Source organism: Girardinichthys multiradiatus, chromosome 4 (assembly GCF_021462225.1).
Source record: "Girardinichthys multiradiatus isolate DD_20200921_A chromosome 4, DD_fGirMul_XY1, whole genome shotgun sequence".
Taxonomy (NCBI): Eukaryota; Metazoa; Chordata; class Actinopteri; order Cyprinodontiformes; family Goodeidae; genus Girardinichthys; species Girardinichthys multiradiatus.
Genome location: NC_061797.1, coordinates 6502204 through 6523005, shown reverse-complemented (window position 1 = coordinate 6523005; position 20802 = coordinate 6502204). Strand labels below are relative to the sequence as shown.

Here is a 20802-nt window from a genome sequence, read left to right as displayed (position 1 = left end):
TTACCAACAAGGTGCCTTCTGTTGGTTGCCCTGGGTTGAAAGAGCGATCAATAAAAATGTATGTCGCACTTCAGAACCTTTAACTGTAAAACATTGGGCTGCATGAGAGCATAGATAGTAGCAACAAGAAGGTGCTGGGTTCGAATCCCAGCCTGGGGTCTTTCTGTATGGAGTTTGCATGTTCTCCCCGTGCAACTGCGGGTTCTCTCTAGGTACTCCGACATCCTCCCACAGTCAAAACAAAACTGGGGCTAACTGATCTCTGTTGGTTGTCTTTGTGTGTGTGTGTGTGTGTGTGTGTGTGTGGTCACCTGGACTGGTGACCTGTCCACGGTGTACCCCCTCCTCGGAAGGATAAGTGGATGCAGACAATGGATGGATGTTAAAGAAATCATATTGTTTCCTTCTACTCTCAGACATGCAATACTTTGTGTTGGTTTATCACATAAAATCTGAAGGTTTTTGTCAAGTAAAAAATGTGGAAAAGTTCAAGCTACCAATATCCGCAAACCTTTAAAACTTGAACAATAAATCCCAGTGAGGTGCTTACCGGCTGCTCTGGGAGATCGCCTCATTAATGGCTTTGTTAACCTGCTCATAGTTGTAGTTCTGGTCTCCAGCGTGCTTCCACATGTGGGATTTCAGTGACGGGGGATGACTGCACACGTAACCGCACAGGGAGCACCTGGCAGGGAGGAGAGGAAATATGACAGAGGAGAAGATGAACAACGGAGTAAAAGTGAATCGAGCAGAAGATTATGTAATATGCGAGCTGAGGTTCTGCTAATCCTTCTTCCTCTTTCAAGAGGAATCATCCTGACTCCACCGTCCAGATGGAGACACTGAGCTTCTGAGACAAAGAGGGCAGAGGGGATTTAAAGCAAACTGCTGGAGTCATTTGTCAAAATCCATAGAATTATAAGTAATACTGTTAAGCACCATTTAAATGTTCAAAGCTGCAAATAGAAAAGGTGAAAAAAGTTGAGCACACCTCCCTTTAACTAGCTGACGCAAGTTCTAGTACTATAGGGCCTCTTACAAAAAAGGCCAAAAGGTTTTGGCAATGATGTCGGAATTCATTTCTTTTATTATTTCTGTTTCTATTTATTTTTGAACAATTAAAAATATTTCAAATCTTCATCATTTCTGCAGTTTAACAACATGCTGGAACTCAGTTACTCAGCCACACCTGACTGAAGCTGCTTGGTGCTGATCAGTTTGTTGGCTTTTGTTTCACCACCTGCTGTTTGGCAACTGATCACAACGTCTCAATAGGATTAAGATCTGGGGAGTTAACTGGTCATTGCTCCAAATTTTTAAAAACACTATCATTTTTATCAAACGGTGGCAGGAATGTTGGATGAAGTTGCCACGGGACGATGTCTGGACCCCACTCAGTTTTTCATGTCAGTGTTCATGGGCAGAATTGGGACCAAGTCCAATCCCTTGAATAAGAAATAATCCCATACATGGATGCTTTAATGTTGGCACAAGATTTCATAGTGTTCATCATTTTCTCTCTAGAATGAGAACATAGACTGGTTCTAAACAATCTGAAGAATTCAAGAGATTAACTTTGCGCCAACCTTCTGTTGTCCATCTCTGTACTTCCGACAGAACATCAGTCAATAGTTCATGGTTTTCTTGGACCAAAGTGGCTTCTTTGGTCTTAAAGCCTTTAACTCACTGTGCTTATGGATGGACTCACACCCTGGTACTGCTGCCAGTGTAGAGCTTTTGGTTTTAAGCAAAGGTCCTGTAGTTATCCTTAAGATGCAATGAATGCAAAAGTGAGAGTGGAGTTAAAACTCTGCGCGCTCAGATTTTGGGCAGCTGAGCCCCCAATTTTAGGTTCTATTTTATCTCTCATTTCAGATGAGATCAGAAATGTCTTCAAATACCTCAAAAACATGAATATAGCCAGATATTTATATAGATTGTATAAAAAAGATTTTTTTTTTCCCCTCAGGCTAATTCTTTCTTGTTTTAGGTTAACCAAAAGTTTGTTAAATGCCAGAATACTGAGATATTATTTTCACTTTCTTTAAATTCACAAGTTGACATTCTTCCAGGAACTTGCTAGATCTTTGTCCCATTTCTTCTGCCTCAACTGGTAATCAGGTTTGTAGGATGCTTTGCTCTCACACACCATTTCATCTTTGCTCAAAATGTTTCTACGAGACAGAAATCAGAGCTCTGTGAAGGCCACTACAAAACACCAACTTTGTCGTCCCTAAGCCATTTTGTAGCTAATTGTGATGTTTGCCTACCTTGTGATGGTTATTGTCCATTTGGAAGACCCAGTTGTGCCCAAGCTTCAACTTCCTGTCTGATATATATCTGTCTATATCATAATAATGTTCTTTCCTCATGATGCCATCTATTTTAGGAGGTGCACCAGCAAAACACCCACAAACCATGATACCATGATGAAGGCCATCATGGCCAAACACATTTATCCAAAAATGAATATCTGTATATCTGTCCTTTTATAGAACACCTTTATCTTTGGGACACAAACCTGTCTTCTGTGATAGCTGGACATTCCCCTTTCATTTATACTTTAAATGATGATTGTTGCACCTTCAGGCATCTGGACATTACACCCAAGGATGAACAATTGTGGAGGTCCGACGTTCTCCTCCTGGTATCTTGACCGATTTCATTCATTTTTTTTTCTTCCTCTGACATCACATAAAGAAACCCCCAGGTGTTCTCATATTTAAATTGCATGTTCTGAATTAACCAATCAGAAGCTTACAGAGCCATGACAATGCCATCTGGGCTTTCACAAATCGTTTAAAGGCAAAGTAATCTCCGTGTATGTAAAGTTTTTAATTTGAAGAAATAAATAACCTCTCATTATTTTGATATATAGCAAATACCAGGATAAAAATGAAACGTTTAGTCCAATTTAATGTCAGTGAGATAAAAGATGGTTTTTGACTGTGTTTCATACAGTATGTATAAATATCTGATTTCGACTGTAACTAGATCAACAAACAGTCTGCTCTCATATACACTGTTTTGATAAAAAAAAAAAAAAAAAAAACTAGCATTAGCAGAAAACCAGGAATCAGGATCAGGCAGGAAAAATTTGTAATTTTCCACTTTTCGCACTTTGCTTTTGTGTTTCTTTCCAGGTGGACTGATGACGCCAACAAGAAAATAAACACAACCAGAAGTTCACTGAGAGATCGTCTGAAATTGTGTGCAAATTTAAGCTTAACGTTGCATCAATTATTCCAGTTTTTCCACCAGGGATACATGATGTCAGAGTGCACTTTGCTTTGACCCCAGAAATCTGTTCATCGACGGAGTAATTACACAGACCAAGTTTAGAGAGACTCCCTGGAGATGTTCAAGAGATGTTGAGTTAACGCAGTCCAGATGGAGAACCTAAACCCTAGGCAGCCACAGCTGTTGGTGTACAGGACTTTAATGAAACACACATTTAACTGACTCCATTTGGCACTGGAGCTCTTTCCATTAGTAGCACATGTCCTCACATTGCCTGAAGTTGGTTCCTGTTTACCGTCACTAATCATGACTAATGAGACAAACTTGGGATGGTAATTGTTGATTTTGAGAATTTGTTAGTTCCTTGTGAGCTTTTGTGACAGACGGTGTGCACTTTAGTGTGGATTAAACAGTCATTTACCTTATATAAGACAATCGTTGTAAAAACTATATAACTCAGGAAAAAATGTGGCCAGAATAGTATCCGCTAACCTTCACTCTAACCCTAGAGAGAAAAAAACATTAACAGTTTGTGATAACTGACTGGGGTGCAGATGCTCAGATTTAATCTAAAGCTAATTACAGAAAAACTAAAAGTGCATAAAACACTCTTCACAGGAGCTCAGATGAGTCAAGACATATTCCCATAATTCTGAACAAAATTGTGATGTTAAGTACTTTACAGGAGTGCCTGACTGAAGTAAAACTTACTGACATCACAAGTAACCCAGTCTTCCTCCATCACAGGGCATTAAGAGCTTTACTTCAACTTGATGTCCATTGGTTAAGAAATAAAGCCCAAAAAGGCTGAGATCAGGTGTTGACACTCAAATTGTAAAATATTTGGCTTTCATCCATGAAACACTAGAAGTATACTTTTGCTGAACCTTTGTTAGTAATTCTTTATGCATACTGTAAAACACAGACAAATATATTGTTTTAGACTTTTTTTCCCCTCCAGTTTAGAACATGATTTATAAAATGATTGGATTTCTTTGGGTTGCCACGCTCCCTTTGACAGATTTCTAAACCATTCAAGTGTAAGAAACTAAAACACAGAGGATAAAAGGATATTGAGCGAACACATAACAGACAATTTAACATTACCACATTTTAAATTGTATTTCCAAACAGGTTGGACATATAAAGACCAGGCAAATTTGTTGGCACCTCTGGTAATGATTTGCAGCAGCAAAAGATCATTGAAACTCATTGAATTAAAAAACTCATAAACTCATTGAATTAAAAAAAGGAAAAGCCAACCTTTAATTTGAGTACATTTATTGATGTGGTGGTCTTTTCTTTCCTACCATTCCAAATGTAAACATGAGGCGTTTGCTTAACTTTAGTGGGACTTGACCTGCAGCGGTGTGCTTTGTTCAGATGAGACCAACATTGAGTTTTTTCAGGTGTGAAACAAAGTATAGGTATGGTGGAGGGTCTAAAATACACTGTTCAAAAAATAAAGGGAACACTTAAACAACACAATAATATCCACATAAATCAAACTTCTGTGAAATCAAACTGTCCACTTAGGAAGCAACACTGATTGACAATCAATTTCTCATGATGTTGTTCAAATAGAATAGACAACAGGGGGAAATCTTTGGCGATTAGAAAGACACACTCAGTAAAGGAGTGGTTCTGCAGGTGGGGACCACAGACCACTTCTCAGTACCGATGCTTTCTGGCTGATGTTTTGGTCACTTGAATGTTGGTGGTGCTTTCACACTCGTGGTAGCATGAGACGGACTCTACAACCCACACAAGTGGCTCAGGTAGTGCAGCTCATCCAGGATGGCACATCAATGCGAGCTGTGGCAACAAGGTTTGCTGTGTCTGTCAGCGTAGTGTCCAGAACCTGGAGGCGCTACCAGGAGACAGGTCAGTACACCAGGAGACGTGGAGGAGACTGTAGGAGGGCAACAACCCAGCAGCAGGACCGCTACCTCCACCTTTGTGAAAGGAGGAACAGGAGGAGCACTGCCAGAGCCCTGCAAAATGACCTCCAGCAGGCTACAAATGTGAATGTGTCTGCACAAACTGTTAGAAACCGACTCCATGAGGATGGTATGAGGGCCCGATGTCCACAAATGGGGGTTGTTCTCACAGCCCAACACCAGAGAACACCAGGATTGGCAAATTCGCCACTGGAGCCCTGTGCTCTTCACAGATGAAAACAGGTATGCTGCTACAGGCTTAGACTGCTGGAGGACATACAGTGGGGAGAACAAGTATTTGATACACTGCCAATTTTGCAGGTTTTCCCACTTACAAAGCATGTAAAAGTTTTTACGTTTTATCATAGGTACTCTTCAACTGTGAGTGACGGAATCTAAAACAAAGATCCAGAAAATCACATTGTGTGATTTTTAAGTAATTTACATTTTATTGCATAAGTGGCTGTGTGCTTCAGGTCATTGACTAGGTCCTGCCATGTAGTTCTGGGCTGATCCCTCACCTTCCTCATGATCATTGATGCCCCACGAGGTGAGATCTTGCATGGAGCCCCAGACTGAGGGAGATTGACCGTCATCTTGAACTTCTTCCATTTTCTTATAATTGCGCCAGCAGTTGTTGCCTTCTCACCAAGCTGCTTGGCTATTTTCCAGCAGTCCATCCCAGCCTTGTGCAGTTCTATTTTATCCCTGATGTCCTTACAGCTCTCTGGTCTTGGCCCTTGTGGAGAGGCTTGAGTTTGTTTGTTTGATTGAATGTGTGGTCAGGTGTCTTTTATACAGATACGTTCAATCAGGTGCAGTTAATACAGGTAATGAGTGGAGAACAGGAGGGCTTCTTCCTCATGTACAGCACTTTGAGTGCCTTGATGCTGAAAAGCGCTATATAAATAAACTTGACTTGACTTGACTTAAAGAAGAACTAACAGGCCTGTAAGAGCCGGGATTTTTACTGGTTGTTAGGTGAACAAATACTTATGTTATCCAATAAAATGCAAATTAATTACTTAAAAATCATACAGTGGGATTTTCAACCATTAATGTATCACTTTCCTTCCCATAGAAAGGACTCCTGGATCAGTGCCTGTTTGTGTCTCTGCTCTGTTCTTTCTCTGAAACCCCCAGTCGGTCGTGGCAGATGGCCGTGCACACTGAGTCTGGTTCTGCTGGAGGTTTCTTCCTGTTAAAAGGGAGTTTTCCTCTCCACTGTCGCTACATGCATGCTCAGTATGAGGGATTGCTGCAAAGTCAATGCCAGTGACTGTCCACTGTCTCTACATGCTCATCCAGGAGGAGGGAATGCTGCAAGTCACTGACTGGATGCAATCTGCTGGGTTTCCTTAGATAGAAAAACTTTTTATCCAATTTGAATAATAAACTGAATCTGACTGAACTGTTCAATTGTTAGGATTAATTGGAATGTATGTACCTTAAATTGACTTTGTAAGATGCCTTGAGACTAGTGATGCACGATATGAAACATTTCTACTGCTACCGATAACCAATCATTTTCTGCTTCTCATGGCTGATCCCGATAATATTTTTATATTCAATGTAATCTTCATATAATTTGCAGTTTGTGCTGGATGCATCTATGAAAGCTTAATTAAAATCTTAATCCAGCCACTAAGCCATTAAAATTAGCATGCTGACCAGACTAACATCTAACGTCTGTGGTAAAGCTTACGTGCAGTCAGTTCTTGTTGATCAAGTTGTGGATGTGAGTGGCAACGATATCACTGAGAGCAGGCAGGGACACATCTGAGAAGAAGCGACGACTCGGGACCTGGCTTCAAATCTGCTATCAATTTACGAAAACCGGGGTCTTGATGAAAGCCCCTGTTTGTCAAGCGATATAAATTCACTTTGTTGTTAATAGCTTTAGCTTTTTTTGTCTATTGAAAAGTTTTTACAGATTTCAGACACCTTCTGAATGGAGACATCTTCACTCCGTGTTGTTTTAGTCTTAGCACCGCAGCTGCTTCGTATTCGTTCCATATTGCTTTGCCACAATGATGATTTTTCAGGTGAGCTATTAGGTTTGTTATGTTAAAACTTGAAGCCTTCTTTCCTCCTCTCGGAATTCTCGCTGAACAAGTTTTGCAAACTGTAATGTTGTTATCTTCTAAAACTGAGAAAAACGACCACACTGTTGAAGACATGTTTGTTCATTAATTGTCAGGCAATGACGGTGCCAAGCCTGGGTCCTGCTAATAAGGCACGCACAATCCGTGCGTCTTAGCCTGCTTTGGGGCAGCTCTGCCTCAATTAAGTTGCCCCCAAATGTAATTAATTTATTGGCTATTTTTATAAAACATTTTTATCTATCGAACAGATAAAAAATTCCACCAAATCGGACGAAATGTTATCGCCCCGATAAATATTGTGCATCCCTACTTGAGACGTGTTGTGAATTGAAATAAAACTGAATTAAGGATCTATCATGCTGTGGGCATGTTTGTCTTCCAAACAGGCTCTAATGATCCATTTTCTGAATTTATTGGATCTTGATTAGAAAACATTTATTTTACATATTGATCTTCTGTTTAACACCAAACCACAAAGCTCAATATTAGCCTCATCTAACCAAGGATTGTAGCTAAACTCTAACAGTTTGGCAGACTCTACATTTACATTGGTTAATATAGGATAGAGAAGGCTTTCTACTGAGAACACACCCAACCCACTGGTTGCAGGTCAAAAGTGGTATCTAATGGTTTACTTGGTGAACCTAAAATCCAAACCAGGGTAAAGGTGTCATATATTACCTCCCTTACCGTCCTGTGTGCCATGTATGGTGCCAAGATTAATATGGGTCCTTGTCCATCCTAGTGGCCAGTGGCTAAAACAAATGGGCCTTTGTGTCACATCATATGTATGCTCCCTAGAAACAAAGCTAAACTTAAGAAAAATATAAAAACTGCTTCAGTAAAAATGAAAAAGCAGGGGGTGGTTAGGGGACCAATAAAAGTGTCATTGATAATTCTGCTGAAAATAAGTTGTTTCTTTCCCCACTGAATAAATATACTCAAGATAAAGCTGTGTGTGACTGCTTTTTCCTCATCAACAAGGGGTCATCCACTAATGTCTTCAGTGGAAGTGAAGACAGAATTTTGAGGTTCCCATAATTTCAATGAACTGTCCTTTTCCAATACTGTTGTTTAGTCTTTAACCTGATTTGCTTTATTTGTTACCAGTTGTACTTGAATTAAGAGCTCTGAGTGCTCATTGCTGGCAGAGCAGCATCAGCTTGCCATTGCAAATGGAACTCAACTACCTTTCTTGTTTCGCTGATGAAGAAATAATGAAGGCACAGCCAACACCTGCCCATTAAGGAGCAACACAAACAGTGCATTTATATTTGAGCCAATGACAAGAGAGATTTAATGTATTAAGGAGCAGTAATTTTAGCTATTAAGAGCTGAAAGACAACGTTGCTCTAAATTGTCTTTTCGATGTTTGGGGGAAAAACCATCTTTAACAAAGTTATTTGGCTGTGTAACAAAGTAAAGCTACTTTCTATTACGGCGTGATTATTTTCATGTTCACTAGAAGCTGGGCAGTTTCTGGTTTCATACTGAGACTCCAGAGATGGGGGTGTTTTTTAGGGATGCATGATATATCAGCATTAACATCAGCCCATGTCAGTAGTTTATTTGTATGAGCATAGGGTAGTACAGCCTCTCCCCCACCTGTTGCTGTGAATTGTCAGCTTGTAAAAGAAAGCACAACTTTCTTCAGCATTACGGTAGAGCTGAGCAGTACGACAGTATGTTTAAGTAGCTTCAGGGAAAATGGCTGGAGGTTGTCGGTTTCTTTCCTACCATGTCAGCTCTCATTCATTGGATTTTTATTACTGATTCTTGATGTGGCTGATTCTGTTGAAAGACGCAAGACATTCAGAAGTACCAACATCTGGACTATTCATTATCCAGCAGGCACTGATTTTAGTCTGCTTGCAAACAGAGGTGGAGAACTTTAGATTATACCGGCCAATACCAGTTCTCCTGAGGTCTGACCTGCAGATTTCAACTTTCTTTAAACTTTAAAACATACAAACCCATCTGTGTGGACTTTGTTTTAACCTCACAATTTCAACAACAGGTGTGACAATGATCATAAAATAAAAGCTGCTGGTTCCTTACTATGAGAGTCACTGCATATGTCTCAATCTGTTTTTAATATACTTAAAACTGTTTGCAGACCAAAAAGTTTCTGTTTTGATGCATTTAATAAACATTTTTACCTGCTGATGGTGTGTTTCCTTTTAAATTGCTTCTTAAATCCTAATTTTTCCTTTGACTTAATTTCTAAACACCTAAAAGTATTTACAAATACTTATTTCTAAACAGTAAACCAAACACACCAAATTATTTTGGTAAGATATGGTGCATTCAATGATTTTCAAGTTTGCGACAGGCTATCTGCAGTGAGGGCTGATTAAGGAAGTCCCCTGGGTCCATGTCTTTGCCTGTTTTTTTGTTCAGCTATCGTCAAAACCTGTCCTGGTGTAATATATTGTCTTAAATGTTCATCTTTTTTTGTATTTCCCCTTTAACACTCAGAAAAACCAAATACTTTGTTTTAGCTCCTAAATTTAGAGCATTTGCGTAGGCAATCGTTTGGCAACATTTTGAGTTCATCAAGGACGATGTTGAACAAAAACACGTCAAGTGTAAACTGTGCCAAAAGACTGTGGCGATAAGCCAAGGCAAGATATCCAACCTCTTCCACCACCTGCAGCACAACCACCTGGTCCAATCGGAAGAACTTAAAAAAAGCTCAAAGCGAGGTCCAGCAAAAAGTGCTTCCACCACCAGGCAGCTGTCAATAACTGAAGCGTTTGCTGGCTCTCAACAATATGAGCAAACATCAAAAAGATTGCTGGAGATCCTAAATGCTATCAGCTACCATACAGCTAAAGACATGGCTCTCATTGCAACAGTGGAGCGCAGGGGCTTCATACATCTCATGAAGATTGTTGAAAGGAGATATGGTCTGCATAACATTAATGGCGAATGGAAACTGCGCACCAGAGACGGCCTGTTTTTCCAGCCGATCCTACCGGGGAGATGGTCGGACAAGGTTTAAGCGCGATGCTGTCTGCATCAAGGAAGAGGACCTTGTCACTATTACTACTGACAATGGCGCAAACCTAGTTAAAGCTGCCGAGCTCAATAGACGGATGCGAGGACATTGCTTTGGGCCAGGCTGCACCTGGCAATCGGTAAGTGTGCACATCTTAATGAAGCTATCTTTTGGGGGCGACTGGCTGTGTGTACCCTGTGTTTGTATGTGTTCAATTACATACTGTCTTGACCAAAGGCGTGGCCGCTCCATAGGGTTTATTATAATTTCATTTGTAAGCTACATGTCCTGTTAGGGGGTTAGGGTTGGCATTTATTGTTATTGAGATGAACTGCTCAATATATCATGATATCGAATTTAAGCCATATTGCCCAGCCCTACTTCATAGACAGGATATTTAATGTTCAAACCGATAAACTTTATTGGTTTCTTTGCAAATATTCACTCATTTTGAATTTGATGCTTGCAACAAGTGAAAGAAAAGCAGGGACAGAGACAACAAAAGACTGGGAAAGTTGAGGAATGCTCAAAACAACACCTATTTGGAACAAGCCGCAGGTTAACAGGTGAGTGTCATGATTGGGTATAAAAGGAGCATCCCTGAAAGGTGTTGGTGCCCATGGCATGGGTAACTTTCACATCTGTGAAAGCACCATTAATGCTAAAAAGGTACATACAGGTTTTGAAGGAACATCTGCTGCCATCCAAGAAACGTGTCTGCTTATTTCAGCCTCATTCTCCACGTGAGACAACAGCGTGTACTAGACTGGCCTGCCACCAGTCCAGACCTGTCTTCCACTGAAAATGTGTGGGACATTATGAAGCACAAAAATGTGACAACAGAGACCCTGGACTGTTGAGCAACTGAAGCTGTTCATCAAGCAAGAATTCCACCTACAAAGCTTCAACAATTAATGTCTTCAAGGTTCCAAACGCTTACTGAGTGTTAAAAGGGAAGGTGATGTAACAGTGGTAAACATGCCCCATGTCCCAGCTTTTTCACTACATGTTGCAGGCATCAAATTTAAAATGAGTGAATATTTGCTTTAGTTTGAACATTAAAAATCTTTTCTTGTAGTGTATTTAATTGCATATTGCTTAAATAGGATTTGCAAATCATTGTATTCTGTTTTTATTTACATTTTACACAACATCCCATCTCCATTGGAACCGGGGACGTAGATTGTAAAATGTCCTCTCTTATATAAGACTATTTATAAATCAATTGACCTCTGATCTCTAAGCTCACCAAAAGCACTCACTCTAGAGGCATTTTAACACTGGGTGTTGAAAACCTCATTGAGCTGCTGCTTTATTCTTGAAACTGTTTCTCTCTGGGTTCCTTCGGTTAATCCAAACGCTGTTCTAAATGACTTCCGATTTCTTTAGAGAGAAAAAAAGTATGATTTTGTTATTATTACTCTATGAGGATGTGCAATAAGAACTTGTAAGCCAGCAGTTGGTTAATGATCAATCTTCTGAGCGAATGACAGCATCACTGATCATGCCCTCAGAAGCCCATTGCAGAAGGTTCTTATTAGAATCAACAAACGAACTCACATGTTCTGACTCACCAGCTCATAAACTTTACTTCATTTTGAAGCTAGATTCAGTTTTCACCTTAGATGACCTCTGCTTCTCACCTGTACTGCTCCAGCAGCTGCACAGCCTGGTGCTCCTGAGGATGCCTCCTCATGTGGCTCTTCAAACTGTTCATGTTTGTGGTGGCAAAATCACAGCTACAGCAGCTGGCAGAAGGAGGGCGAAAGAAAAAACACAAAAAGAAGAAACAAGATGAGTGGCCAGTTTAACGAGCTGCGTTCCGAGGTCATTGTGTTGCTTCTTTTCACTTGTAGCCTGAAGGGAGATGAGAAGGATTTACAGCAAAACAGAAAGGAAATTGCCACTTAAGGAAAAAACTCAAATAAATCGCAGCATGTTCTGCTGTGCTGCACTTTGGATGTTTTGGTTGGGAGATTAGGCTGGCTTTTGTAGTTGCTCAGGGGCAAATATGCTTCTGTTCAAGGTGTGGAGACCGAGGATACACTCATGGCCATGTGGACACCATTAAAACAAAGTAAGAAGCAAAAAAACTTTCTGATGCAACAAAATAAAACTCCTAGCCTTCAGACTAAAACTAACCTGTGTAATTAGAAAACACTTATAAAATAATGAATCTCCCCTTCTTTTCCCTGGATGTTTTAGCTTGTTCCTGGGATGCACATTGGCTTCTTTAGCTACTCTGCATGAGTTCTATGGATTCTGGAGAACTCCCAACTGACCGTATTTAAAAACAAACATAAAAGGTTCTAAGGATAATGCAGGGTTCAAGGAAACAGTAGCTGTTATTAGAGCAATGCATAAAGGAAACTCATGCAGGTGAGAATAAGGAAACAACACTGTAGCGTGGAGGCAGTGCAGTTTGATTAAAAATGTATGTTGTGAATGCACTGTTCACAGTAGTGTGGAGTACAGGAAGATGGTAGTCTGCGAAAGTTTTGTTCGGACTTCATTAGAAGCAGTGGAATACATGGTCTCCACAGAGACAATAGTCTTTCATAGGGGTATTATCACTAACCTTCCGCAAGGTGAGACAATACAAACTGAACACAGTCACACAACACTCCGTTACAAAAGCACTGAAATCCTCCACCACTTTGAAAATGTGCCGCAGCATTTCTGGAACTCTGCAGAAAAAAAAGAAATGGTGGTGGAGTGACAGGCACCACAGGAACGATTAGCAGGCGCTGATAATACCGCAGGCTAACATTTAGCTGCTATTAGTGGTGATGTCGGTATGTTGCTTCCGACTGGTGCAAAAACTAATAGGTCTGGCTTGAAACAGAAAATGGGAATTGTCACTGCTTCTTATGGCACCTTAAAAGTAGATCTGTATAAAAACTCCAATATATGGGCTACTAATACCCAAACTGAACTTCCCTACACCGATTACAGATTTGAAGCCTTTAATCCATTTCTGAAAGCTAAAACAAAAAACGCTGAATCTTATCTTGTTCTTGTGAACACAGTACCTGATATCGTCTCATCGGCTGGATGAATCATTACACCCCTAACAGTTTCTCCGTCTCATCCTAAACAACCCTGGAAACAGTGGATCTGGCTGCTAGGTGCAGAAAAACACCGCACAGATTAAGCTTTACTACGAGGCAGTACGGAAAACTACATACAGTGTAAAAGGGAAATTTGAGCTACATCTACATCTTAAATAACACCATAATTAACAAAAGAACAGAAGAAGAATATAGACTACTGAATTAGAAAAGATAATAACGTGAAACATTCTAACAGGTTCATAATCCCACTGCCAGAAACCTGCATGAGTTTTGATAATTTATTACAATCCTGTAGAAACAAAAGAGCAGATCACTGTACTGGGTCTTCACACTCAGTTCATTCTAACTTTTTAATTAATGTAGTTCCAATAGTTTCAGAGATCTCAGCAAGGACATACAGCCGATATGATGCAGCACTAAGCAAAGAAGCTGTGTATATAACACATCTATATGTAAATATACTGCACTCTTTTTGTCAGGGGCACACTTTTTAAAGGACTAACAGAAAAACTGGGACTTCAAGGTTTTCTCAGAGTGCGTGACCTCGAGTGCCAGACCAGCAGTAAAACAAAGCAGAACTTTGGCTGCGTCCTTCAACTGTGATACAACTCCAAGTTCCCTGATTGGGATTTGACTTTGACTCTCCACACGTAAAGGTTTAGCACATGGTTTCTCACTACAAACTGTATGTCATGAGCAGTATGTACTCCCGGACAAAAAAGAAAATGAATTACCCAAGACAAACGGTCTGAACTGGAGGAACACATTTTCAAGTTTACGTGACCTTCATCTTATTTCTGTAAATGCACCAAAAGCCTGTTTTAATGACGTTGGGGTATTAGGCAACCTTAGATGGAAATATGGATGGATAATAAAATCATAAAAAAAGGTATTCTCTGGATAAACATGACATTTTCTAAGCTTTTTTTAAAATAGTTTGATTTGTGAAAACCAATTTTTCCATAAAATATTCTCATCTCATCTTTGTGAGCTAGTGGTATCATTAATGGCTTATTTGGTACCATATCCATCGGGTGATGAGTTAACATCCAAGGAACTGAAGATATCAAAAGTACAAAACGTCCTTAAACAGAGAGAGACTCTCTCACATGCAATGAAAGAAAATGTCTGTGCCATGACTTACAGGTCCTTCTCAAAATATTAGCATATTGTGATAAAGTTCATTATTTTCCATAATGTCATGATGAAAATTTAACATTCATATATTTTAGATTCATTGCACACTAACTGAAATATTTCAGGTCTTTTATTGTCTTAATACGGATGATTTTGGCATACAGCTCATGAAACCCCAAATTCCTATCTCACAAAATTAGCATATCATTAAAAGGGTCTCTAAACGAGCTATGAACCTAATCATCTGAATCAACGAGTTAACTCTAAACACCTGCAAAAGATTCCTGAGGCCTTTAAAACTCCCAGCCTGGTTCATCACTCAAAACCTCAATCATGGGTAAGACTGCCGACCTGACTGCTGTCCAGAAGGCCACTATTGACACCCTCAAGCAAGAGGGTAAGACACAGAAAGAAATTTCTGAACAAATAGGCTGTTCCCAGAGTGCTGTATCAAGGCACCTCAGTGGGAAGTCTGTGGGAAGGAAAAAGTGTGGCAGAAAACGCTGCACAACGAGAAGAGGTGACCGGACCCTGAGGAAGATTGTGGAGAAGGGCCGATTCCAGACCTTGGGGGACCTGCGGAAGCAGTGGACTGAGTCTGGAGTAGAAACATCCAGAGCCACCGTGCACAGGCGTGTGCAGGAAATGGGCTACAGGTGCCGCATTCCCCAGGTCAAGCCACTTTTGAATCAGAAACAGCGGCAGAAGCGCCTGACCTGGGCTACAGAGAAGCAGAACTGGACTGTTGCTCAGTGGTCCAAAGTACTTTTTTCGGATGAAAGCAAATTCTGCATGTCATTCGGAAATCAAGGTGCCAGAGTCTGGAGGAAGACTGGGGAGAAGGAAATGCCAAAATGCCAGAAGTCCAGTGTCAAGTACCCACAGTCAGTGATGGTCTGGGGTGCCGTGTCAGCTGCTGGTGTTGGTCCACTGTGTTTTATCAAGGGCAGGGTCAATGCAGCTAGCTATCAGGAGATTTTGGAGCACTTCATGCTTCCATCTGCTGAAAAGCTTTATGGAGATGAAGATTTCATTTTTCAGCACGACCTGGCACCTGCTCACAGTGCCAAAACCACTGGTAAATGGTTTACTGACCATGGTATCACTGTGCTCAATTGGCCTGCCAACTCTCCTGACCTGAGCAGTACGACATCATGACATTATGGAAAATAATTAACTTTATCACAATATGCTAATATTCTGAGAAGGACCTGTATGTTGCGAACATCGCGCCCATGAGACAGCTCTCCACCTTTGGTTGTGGTTGGGATTTTTTTCCGTCTATTGGAAAGAAGCGAGAGGTGAATTGCTGGCCTGCTGCAATTCTACTTGGTAGTTGTAGTTCATTGTGATGACCAATCGTTACTCCAACAATGTGGTTGCGTCTACATCTAATGCCAACTCCCTGCCTGCGGGAAGTACATCTAATGGACTGTTGTATTTTCACCAGAAACACATAAACACCCAACCTGCACCAAATCAAGGTAAATGCTGAATAAATCATATGAGTTAGCTCTGCTTTGGTCATTAATGGTGGGAAGTGTGAGCAGGTTTACATGAACATCATCCATTATGGAAAAGCAACCAAAAGCAGCTGAAATACCGCCATGCAGCAGGTGAGTAACATCAATGCTACTAAATTATTTTGCCAATAAACAGAAGCAACAATGGTAGCAACAGAAAAATGGTGGTACGGTAAATTGATGGCAGATGGAGAAATCAGGAATTAGAAAATGCATTTAGAAAAAAACTGTTAATTTCAGATGCTGAATGCCAGATTTATTCCTTGTGCCTCTGATTAATGATATTCATTTTATTGAAGGAGTACTGATAGCAGGTGGGTTGGCTTAGAGCTGCTGTAAAAATGGGACTCGTGGAGCTGTCCTTGTTCTGCTCTAAGAAAAGGTTGGAGAGCACAGAACCCTTCCACTGCTTGCCTCACAGATGCATCCGATATTAAATGTTCACAAACCGTCTCCCTGTAACACCACTGAGGAGCTGTTGGATATCAGCTAGAAGCGATCCGACAGGGATGACAACTGCTGAAGACCCTGATCAGGACAACGTTTAAAGGACAAGCTCTACCTAGAGCCGGGCCACACACCAGTATTTACTAAATCTGTGCTGTGCTGACAAACATGTTTGTCTAAAAAATATATCTTATTACTGTGTGGGGAATGTTTGCATTGATATCCTTAAACAGGGCATTTAAATCATCTGGTTTTAAGACATTGGAACAGATATTTTATGCTTGTGCTATACAATTATCAACCTCTGTGGCACCGGTGCTATGAGCTAAAAATGTACAGCCCACTTACAAAGATGTAAATGACTTATCAACAATCATTTTTATTTCATGACTTCACTGAAATGTTTGAACCTGGATCAGGTAGAGCTGCCTGGATCAGTCTTTTATGCCACAGGCTCACAGAAAGAGCACAGAGAAGCTTTCTGACTGCATTGTTATAAGACAATTTAATTTTAGAGCCCGAGGGTCCGTGTTCTGGTAAGGAACCTGACACTAGCACCTATGTGTGCTTTTGGTCAACAGCAAATCCAGGCACAAATAGAAGGTGTATGTAACAGACACAGTGAGAGCTCCGAGTGGGGGGAGAAATCCCGAGCCTAAAGATTAACAAACATTTACTGCCATCTAAAGGTTCTTTGGAGCATTGCAACTACACCGAATATATTTTTTAAATGGGACTTTCATAAAAACAAACACCAGTCATGCACCTCTAAAACAAGAACTCAAATCAACAAATAAATAGACAAAAACAACTCATTTTTTAAAGCGCAAAAAGACAAAATCATTGGAATAAACTCAGAAGGTCTTTTTACACTCAATGCATTAAAACTTGTCAGGAAGTAACCTGTTTCTTTCCCACCGTAGTCCACCATTAGAATACAGAAAGCTTTCCATACTATGAAAAAGTCTTGAATGAAGCCCATAAAAACTTTATTTGCTTCTCATAGTTTTTTCACTCATGAAGACAAACAAACAAAACTAGAAAATGTCATTTCAGAATTGCAAAATCTTTTCATTTCTATCACAGATATGCACATTGATTCATTTGGTCCTGCCTGGCAGGAAGTGAATAAATAATACTTCTACTATTTAAACATGTGGGAAAACGTTCATGTCATCTGCTGGTCAAAGGTTCCCATCAACAACAGTGATGCCACACATAACTCCACCTTCCTTTTTACAGGGACAACGAATTAGAGAAACAATAAATGATCTAAGACTCTTTCAAATAAACATGCTAAGGGTGCCGTATAACCAAACTGAGCGAAAGTAACAAAGGGAGGAACCTGTTAACTACAGAAAGGTATTGGCCATCACACACCAGTATACATTTTATACTTTCATATAGGAGGCCAAACTATTTTCATAAGAAGCTAAACATATATAGCAGAGATCATGAAGAGTTGACTTGTTTGTCTACCTGGGTATACCACAGACAGGAAGGAACCTAGTGCTTTCAGGTTAGGAACCATGAAAGCAATCATCCAGCTGGCTCTAACACACAATGTTGAATCAACATCATTAACCATATTTAGTGATAAAAGTGGGGTTGTTTCAGTTTGTTTCCATTTTGTAACAATTTTATTCTGACAGCTAGACTGTAAAGATGTTGTCAATATAACAGAGTGGGAAGACCAACCCAGAACACAGGTTGTCATTGCTTTTTGCAGCTGCTACATTCTCACAATCCAATCCAGCTGAGCAGGAGTCATTTTGTAACGAATGGGCAAACATTTAAGTCACTATATATGCAATACTAGCAGAAACATAGAGCTGTAATTCTTCTACAAAGTCTTGTCTAAGCAGGGAAGACTACAAATGCATGCTACAATTTTCAGATTTGTAAAAAGAGACTAAAAACCAGGTATCTTTAAACTTCATTACTATGCCCTACTTTTCACACAGAATCCCATGAAAATGAACTTATAGTTGTAACATGACAAAATATGAAAAGTTCTTTGGTACTGTAACACATGAATAAAACAGAAACTGGTTTGAATGGAAACACAATGAAATGGACCCTATTTAACTTGTTTTATATAAAGTGACCGGAACGACTTGTCGCTTCTAAATTTGTGAGTAATTTAAACAGAACCTAATTTACAATAGAACCTAAAATCCACTTGGTCAAGATTCATTTCAAACCCGCATTTAAACAGAACAAAGACCTCTTACACGATCTCACTCAGTGTGTTGTGTTCAAGCATTTTAGCTTAAAGGTCTTTACCTAACCATTCACTGTTTTCTGGGTGGTCCACTGGACTGGACTGGACTGGACTGGACTGGACTGCTTAGTGTTTGTTTGTTATATGTGTGAAAATTAGACAAGTGGTTGAAAAATGTGCAGCTTGTCAAACAGCCAATGGCAGAGGTGGACTACGTACACAGCTAACATTCATTCTGGGCTCTGTCTGCATTTAGGTGAGATTGCTCTTATTCTACAACACTTCCTAGTTTTTTCTTAACTTACCGATATGGTTTGTCAGAGTTATGGATCCGCCGGTGGTTTCTTACTCCAACATATGTAGAGCTGGTGTAGTTGCACACATCACATTTGTACACCTTGTGCACACTGCCTTCTGCAAGAAAACACAAAAGGAGCCGATTCTTTTTAGCTTCCTGAGAACGATTCTCAAAGACTTTGAGACGGCAGAGACTCAGCGAGGGACTTAAAAATCCTAATACCTCCAGTTTCTTACCTTCATCCGTTCCCCGTTCAGATTCTTCCACCTTGGTGATGTCATTGGTCCCGGTTGTGAGCGACACTGCATCACAGCTGCAGCAGTGATGCTCTCTTTCATGACTTCTTAACTGACTCTAGTTAGAGAAAAAACACCCAAGGAATCAAAGACATGATGATGAATACGTCAATGAGACAGTTATCATTACTGATGCACTGGTGAGTGTAACAGGTCTTAATCCCATCTACCATGTGCAGTACAGTCATCACAGTAGTGGATCAGTTACAGTTAGAACATCTATTGCCTGACTTCCTAAATCTGCTGGATAAAATAAGAAATCTAATCGGCTTTGCTGCAAACTGCTGAAAACGAGTCCTTATATTATTGTAACACATGATTACTTCCCTCACCGCTGATCCCCCCCCCCGCAGCCTAAGCTCATTTATTATTTGTTATGTCAAAAGACATGATTGTAAGGAATACATTGTGTGGCTAGATTACACATTGTGCCTTTATTGTTTAAAAAATCTGTCTATTCTACAATAGTGACCCACTCTAAGGCTACTTCAAACACATAAAACAAACCGTTTGATGTTTTGCATGAATCGCAGGCCTAAAAAACATATTTTGCTTTAAAAAACTATACTGTTTTTTTTTTAGTTGCTCAGGAATAAACTTAGCATGCAATATATTATTTATGAAATTAAGTAGTCTGATTTCCTTTTGTCGGAAAGGGGTGTGTTAATCACATTTGGTCCAAAACATTGAAAAGATTTTGCAAGTTTTAATTAAAATTTTATTTCAACCTTCAAATAATCATGTACAGTTATGCACTCAATACTTGGTCGGGAATCCTTTTGCAGAAATGACTGCTTCAATGCGGCGTGACATGGAGGCAATCAGCCTGTGGCACTGCTGAGGTCTTATGGAGGCCCAGGATGCTTCGATAGCGGCCTTTAGCTCATCCAGAGTGTTGGGTCTTGAGTCTCTCAACGTTCTCTTCACAATATCCCACAGATTCTCTATGGGGTTCAGGTCAGGAGAGTTGGCAGGCCAATTGAGCACAGTGATACCATGGTCAGTAAACCATTTACCAGTGGTTTTGGCACTGTGAGCAGGTGCCAAGTCGTGCTGAAAAATGAAATCTTCATCTCCATAAAGCTTTTCAGCAGATGGAAGCATGAAGTGCTCCAAAATCTCCTGATAGCTAGCTGCATTGACCCTGCCCTTGATAAAACACAGTGGACCAACACCAGCAGCTGACACGGCATCCCAGACCATCACTGACTGTGGGTTCTTGACACTGGACTTCTGGCATTTTGGCATTTCCTTCTCCCAAGTCTTCCTCCAGACTCTGGCACCTTGATTTCCGAATGACATGCAGAATTTGCTTTCATCCGAAAAAAGTACTTTGGACCACTGAGCAACAGTCCAGTGCTGCTTCTCTGTAGCCCAGGTCTGGGGAATGTGGCACCTGTAGCCCATTTCCTGCACACGCCTGTGCACGGTGGCTCTGGATGTTTCTACTCCAGACTCAGTCCACTGCTTCCGCAGGTCCCCCAAGGTCTGGAATCGGCCCTTCTCCACAATCTTCC

General features: G+C 40.4%; 1 protein-coding gene across 1 annotated transcript in view; it reads right to left on the bottom strand.

Moving 5' to 3' along the window:
- Window positions 1-20802, bottom strand: part of znf507 (zinc finger protein 507) — a 35564-nt gene that overhangs the window by 5694 nt on the left and 9068 nt on the right. Inside the window, exons 3-6 of the mRNA XM_047363533.1 lie at window positions 19226-19343; window positions 18997-19105; window positions 11930-12034; window positions 551-685 (exon numbers count right to left, since the gene is read on the bottom strand). Coding sequence (XP_047219489.1) covers window positions 551-685; window positions 11930-12034; window positions 18997-19105; window positions 19226-19343 — 467 coding nt within the window. The remainder of the gene's footprint in view (window positions 1-550; window positions 686-11929; window positions 12035-18996; window positions 19106-19225; window positions 19344-20802) is intronic.